General features: G+C 45.4%; 1 protein-coding gene across 2 annotated transcripts in view; it reads left to right on the forward strand.

The window, feature by feature from the left end:
• hcfc1b (host cell factor C1b) overlaps positions 1 to 5,326 on the forward strand; it is a 47,118-nt gene that overhangs the window by 17,695 nt on the left and 24,097 nt on the right. For both annotated transcript variants that reach the window (XR_002170821.1, XM_019892673.1), the window contains exons 4-10: positions 545 to 705; positions 825 to 1,027; positions 1,114 to 1,198; positions 1,286 to 1,392; positions 1,583 to 1,762; positions 1,842 to 2,138; positions 2,556 to 2,695. Coding sequence is in view for 1 of the 2 variants with exons in the window: in XM_019892673.1 (XP_019748232.1) it covers positions 545 to 705; positions 825 to 1,027; positions 1,114 to 1,198; positions 1,286 to 1,392; positions 1,583 to 1,762; positions 1,842 to 2,138; positions 2,556 to 2,695 (1,173 nt within the window). In the remaining variant the exon portion in view is untranslated. The remainder of the gene's footprint in view (positions 1 to 544; positions 706 to 824; positions 1,028 to 1,113; positions 1,199 to 1,285; positions 1,393 to 1,582; positions 1,763 to 1,841; positions 2,139 to 2,555; positions 2,696 to 5,326) is intronic.

Raw genomic sequence — 5,326 nt, forward strand, 5'->3', positions numbered from 1 at the left:
TATATATATATATATAAACCGAAAGGTGTATAAATAGATAAGTACAGTACACATAAGAGTAAAAGTTTTTTATGATATGTAGATTTCTTCCTTTTCTTTGGTATTGAAAAATGATCAATACACATTATTACACAACAAGGGGTAGGACTAGATAAGTTGTATACTTCTTCCTACTACTTTGAGCATATAACTGTGATGATGTTTGTTTTAGGTACTTTTATCTTTTCCTTTTATGACTTTTGTTTGCATTTTGTCAATCTGTTATTGTATGTTCTATATATGTTCAATAAACAATACAATACACCAGTGGGAGCATTAGAACACGCACTTGCTCTGCGCCACCGGATGAAAGTTTTACCAGCACACATTTAAATAATGGGAGCATTTGTGAGCATACAGTAGTGGGTGCGCTGTCGAGGCCTGCTAATCAATACAGCAGTTTTAAAAAATTCAGCCCCAAGGTCAGTTTAGAACCAGGATTCGGTACCCATCCCTAATCATGTGAAAACGGTTATATGATATGAGCAATGAATACCCCCACCAGGCCAGTCGCTGGGAGTGGAAGCGTCTAAAAGCAAAGGCTTCAAAGAACAACCCACCTCCCTGCCCTCGTCTCGGTCACAGCTTCTCTCTGATTGGAAGTCGCTGCTTCTTATTTGGAGGACTGGCTAATGACAGTGAAGATCCCAAGAACAACATTCCCAGGTAAGAAGTGTGATTCGGTCATCCACAGATGTGTTAATTGATCTTTGAATGATATCATATGAGCGCAGCGCATCAGAAGTCAACTGACAACACCAGGTTCACCTTGGACTTTTCCTCAGGTACCTGAATGACCTTTACTCCCTGGAGCTGCGTCAGGGATCCAGCATGGTCAGCTGGGACATTCCAGTGACGTCAGGGCAGCCACCGCCACCCAGAGAGAGTCACACGGCTGTGGTTGCGAGCGGGTGTCGAGGCAACCGTCTGATTATCTACGGGGGGATGAGCGGCTGCCGGCTGGGTGATCTGTGGGTGCTCGACATTGGTGAGACCACATACACAATGATACCACGCCGTTGCCAGGACATGGGATTTATATGCAACGGAGATAAATGTGTCCTGATGTCACAGACTCACTCATCTGGAGCCAACCATCACTCAGTGGGAATGCACCCTTGCCTCGTAGCCTGCATTCGGCCACCACTGTACATAACAAGTAACGTGGCTCAAACAGCTGGTTGGCTAGCTTTGCTCAAATGAGCTTGGCTTCTGTCTCACCTCACCCTTTCCACCTGTCTGTCAGGATGTATGTGTTTGGTGGTTGGGTTCCTTTGCTGATGGATGATGTCAAAGTGGGAACACATGAGAAGGAATGGAAGTGCACCAACACACTGGCCTGCCTCAATCTTGGTAAAAATGTGCGCGCGCACACACACACACACACACACACACACACACACACACACACACACACACACACTATTTGATTGTTGTATGTTTGAAAGAGGACGTGCTCAAAGTGTGTGAGGAGGTACAACCGACCCAATGCAGACTCAAGTGTTCTACCTCAATAAGATTTAATGGCCTTCTGTGTGGACAGACACGCTTTGTTGGGAGACGGTGCAGATGGACAGCATAGAGGAAAACATTCCGCGAGCTCGCGCCGGCCACTGCAGCGTGGCCATCAACTCCAGACTCTACATATGGAGCGGGAGAGATGGATACAGGAAGGCTTGGAACAACCAGGTGTGCTGCAAAGATCTCTGGTACTTGGAGACAGGTGGGTGACTTGTGACTGTTTACAGGGCATCCCACCTCCCTCTCAATCGTTTGAATTAGCTCCACGTCTGTGTCCTCAGAGCGTCCCAGTGCTCCCTCCCGGGTCCAACTGGTACGAGCCAACACATCGTCTCTCGAGGTCAGCTGGGGACCATCGCAGACCGCTGACACCTACCTGCTGCAGATACAGAAGTACGACATTCCCGCCACGTCCGTGGCAACCGCGGCTGTCTCCTCACTGGCCGCAGCAGCCAACTCTCTCAAGAGCTCTTCCCCTGTTGGACCCAGTCTGACAAACCAAACCTCCCGCATCACATTAGTACCCTCCCCCACAGCAGCCGTACCTGCAAAGTCATTGGCTGCTGCCAAAAGTCCAGGTAGGGTGGATTGATCTCTTTTTGGTTCTCCGTTACTTTTTGGTTCTGCGTACCAAAGACACATTAATTTTCTTCCACTTATTCTGTTCATGTTCCCTGGTGAGCTGGACTGGGTGAGACGTGGGGTACACCCTGGACCCTGGCTAGTCAATCACAGGGCACATGTTTTTAAACAAGCATTCACACTCATTCACAATCTAGCACTAGTTTCGGACAATATGAAGTCTTTAATTAACCTAGTGTATGGTTTTGGGACGTGTGAGGAAGCCAGAATACAGAATGTTGTTTGTTTGTTTGAGGCCTATATGACTTGACTTTTTGTATTTATTAATATGAGAACTTTTTGAGGCTATTAGCTTTGAAGCATATCAAGCAGTTGCCACTGACTCCTCTTCAACAGGGTTGTTCTTTCTACAGCTGTCCTGAAAGTGGCCACTCCAGGAGCCACAAGTGGCGCCTCACTTGTCACGGTGCGGCAGGCCACGCCAAAAGTTGCCGTGACAACAATTCCTGCCGGCGTTCGCATGATGGTGCCTGCCCAAGTTGGACAAGCCACAGTAAGTGGACTTGTACTTTTCATTTTTACCTAAGCAGAGATGCCAAGCGTTCTGATTTTGTCCCTTTTTTTGTTTCGGGCAGTTGCCGTGTGTTCCGCTCTTAGTAGAGTGGAGAAAAATACATTATGGATCATTGCAGAGAAAACTTTTTTGCACAGAGTTAACAGGGATATCAAATGTTCCGCTGGCAGTTCCCTTCTGTTTCATTGTTCGGCGGGGATTGAAAATATTCTGGTAGTCACAAGACAACATGCACGGTAGATTAATTTGGAGTTCGCAACTAAGTCTGTAAGTACTGCGGTGTCATTGGCTGACATAAGATTTGGCCTCTATCAACCAATCTGGACAATGTGTGTTGATGTTGTGTCGACTTGACCATGTGCAAAACTAGCTTCGTACCTCCACGACTCTGTAATTGCAGCCGTCCGGCTGTCATGATGGCTTAAAACAGCCGCTCCTCTAGAAGTCCCTCACCATCGCCTCCTTGGTGGTGACGATGGTAAGTGATAGATTTGACAAGTATCATGAACACTAAAGGAGGATGAGTACTAGTTATTTACAGGGGAAGACATGCTAAGGCTAAAATAAGGAAAAACAGAATCTAAGCTGGTGTGGCGCGGTTGGCGATTGGTTAGCATGTCTACCTCACAGCGCAGAGGTTGTGGGTTTGAAATAGCCCCGGGCCTTCCTGTGTGGAGTTTGTATGTTCTCCCCATGCCGGCGTGGGTTTTCTTTGGGTACTCCATTTTTCCCCCACATTCCAAAAATATGCATGGTAGGTGAATTGAACACAATATATCCTTCCTAGGTGTGATTGTGAGTGTGGAAGGTTGTTCGTTTATGTGTGCCCTGCGATTGCCTGCCACCCACTTCAGGATGTATCCCGCCTATTGCCCGATGACAGCTGGCATAGGCTCCAGCACACCCGCAACGCTCCTGAGGATAAGCGGCTCAGGTTGATGAATGTATGGATCAATCTCAGCCAGGCATGTCCAGCTCTGGTCCTGGAGGGCCACTGTCCTGCCTGTTTTCCATCTCTCCGGGCTGCAACACACCTGATTCAGATGATCAGCTCATCAGCCGGCTCTGAAGCAGCCTAAGAACGATCCTGATTATTTGAATCAGGTGTGTTGCTCCTGGGAAAGCTGGAAAACAGGCAGGACAGCGGCCCTTGAGGACCGACTTTGGACACCCCTGATCTAAGCTATTGTTAAATGTAATCACGGAACACTGGAATAAATTACGTCCAAACCCATTTCCAATGAAGTTGGGACGTTAAACATACGCTAAACACAAATAAAAAGGGAATAACATGATTTGCAAATCACGTTCAACCTAAATTTAATTGAATACACTGCAAGACAAGATATTTAATGTTGAAGGGTTTTTTTTTGGGGGAGGGGGATAATCATGATCTTAAAATTTTATGGTTGGCAAAAAAGTTGAGGAATGCCCATCGAACTACTATTTGGAACAACACAAAGGTGAACAAGCTAACTGGGAACAGGTGGGTGCCATCAATGGGTATAAAAGGAGCGCCCTCGAATTGCTCAATCATTCACAGGCAAAGATGAGCCGAGGCTCACCAACTGTGTGAGAAAATAGTCACACAATTTAAGGACAATGTTCCTCAGTGTACAGTTGCAAGGAATTTTGGGGTTTCATCATCGACGGTCGATAATATCATCAAAAGGTTCAAAGAATCTGGAAAAACGGAAGGCAATTTTTCGCGGATATGCGGAAATCCGCCGTTTTATTTCTTAAATTGATCATTTTTGTGAATCGTCTAAATCCGTTGAGAAAATTAGTGACAAGTAACTTGTTGTGGTTGGTCGCTATATCGGCAAATGCAAATCACAGCCAATCCATGTTCGCCTTCCTAAACCCCTTTCTCGCGAATGCCGAATGTTATCGAGACTCGCGACGAAGCTAAAGTGCGTCAGATAGATGCGGATCTGAAAAACACGTTTCGATGGGACTGGTTGGATAGAAAGCTGACGGTGTCCCCAGTAGGAAACAGTAAATAGGAACCATTGTGCTTGTGTCGGATTTCGTGAAAAAGCTCGATGTCGCCAGTAAAGCTCTGTGTACAGTCTGTGACGATGTCATTCTATACGGATCGAGAGGATGGAAAGCTTTACAGAGTCACGCAACCTCGGTGAAACACCGAAAACAGACATTTGTACTGAAAAGTAACTACTCGATCTCAAGCGCTTTTCGACAGCCTGGAGCATGTGCAAAAACAAGAGGAGTTAGCTAAAAAGAGAGTGGAAAAAGACGGAGAGGACCAATAAGCTTTTAGCGCTTGATAAAAAGCTTAAAATGAAGAGAAAATAAAGTATTCTACCTCACGAAACTGTATATTGTTGTACATACTGTAAATAGACATCCACTTTATATAATAAAATACATTCATAACCCATATATAGTAAACAGTGTGGGACTTCACTATCACTGTATGAGGTAAGAATCAACAGCTTTTTATCACATTTACACAACACTTTATGAATACAAGTCATGAACAAATCTTAAATATGCCAGGGAATGTGTTTCCTTTTTTAGTTTTGATTTTGAGCAGCAAAATTGGAGTTACATATTGGTGCTCACCAGGAATGCATAAACAAAATTGCA

The sequence above is a fragment of the Hippocampus comes genome, unplaced genomic scaffold (assembly GCF_001891065.2).
Source record: "Hippocampus comes isolate QL1 unplaced genomic scaffold, H_comes_QL1_v1.1 scaffold296, whole genome shotgun sequence".
In the NCBI taxonomy this organism is placed as follows: domain Eukaryota; kingdom Metazoa; phylum Chordata; class Actinopteri; order Syngnathiformes; family Syngnathidae; genus Hippocampus; species Hippocampus comes.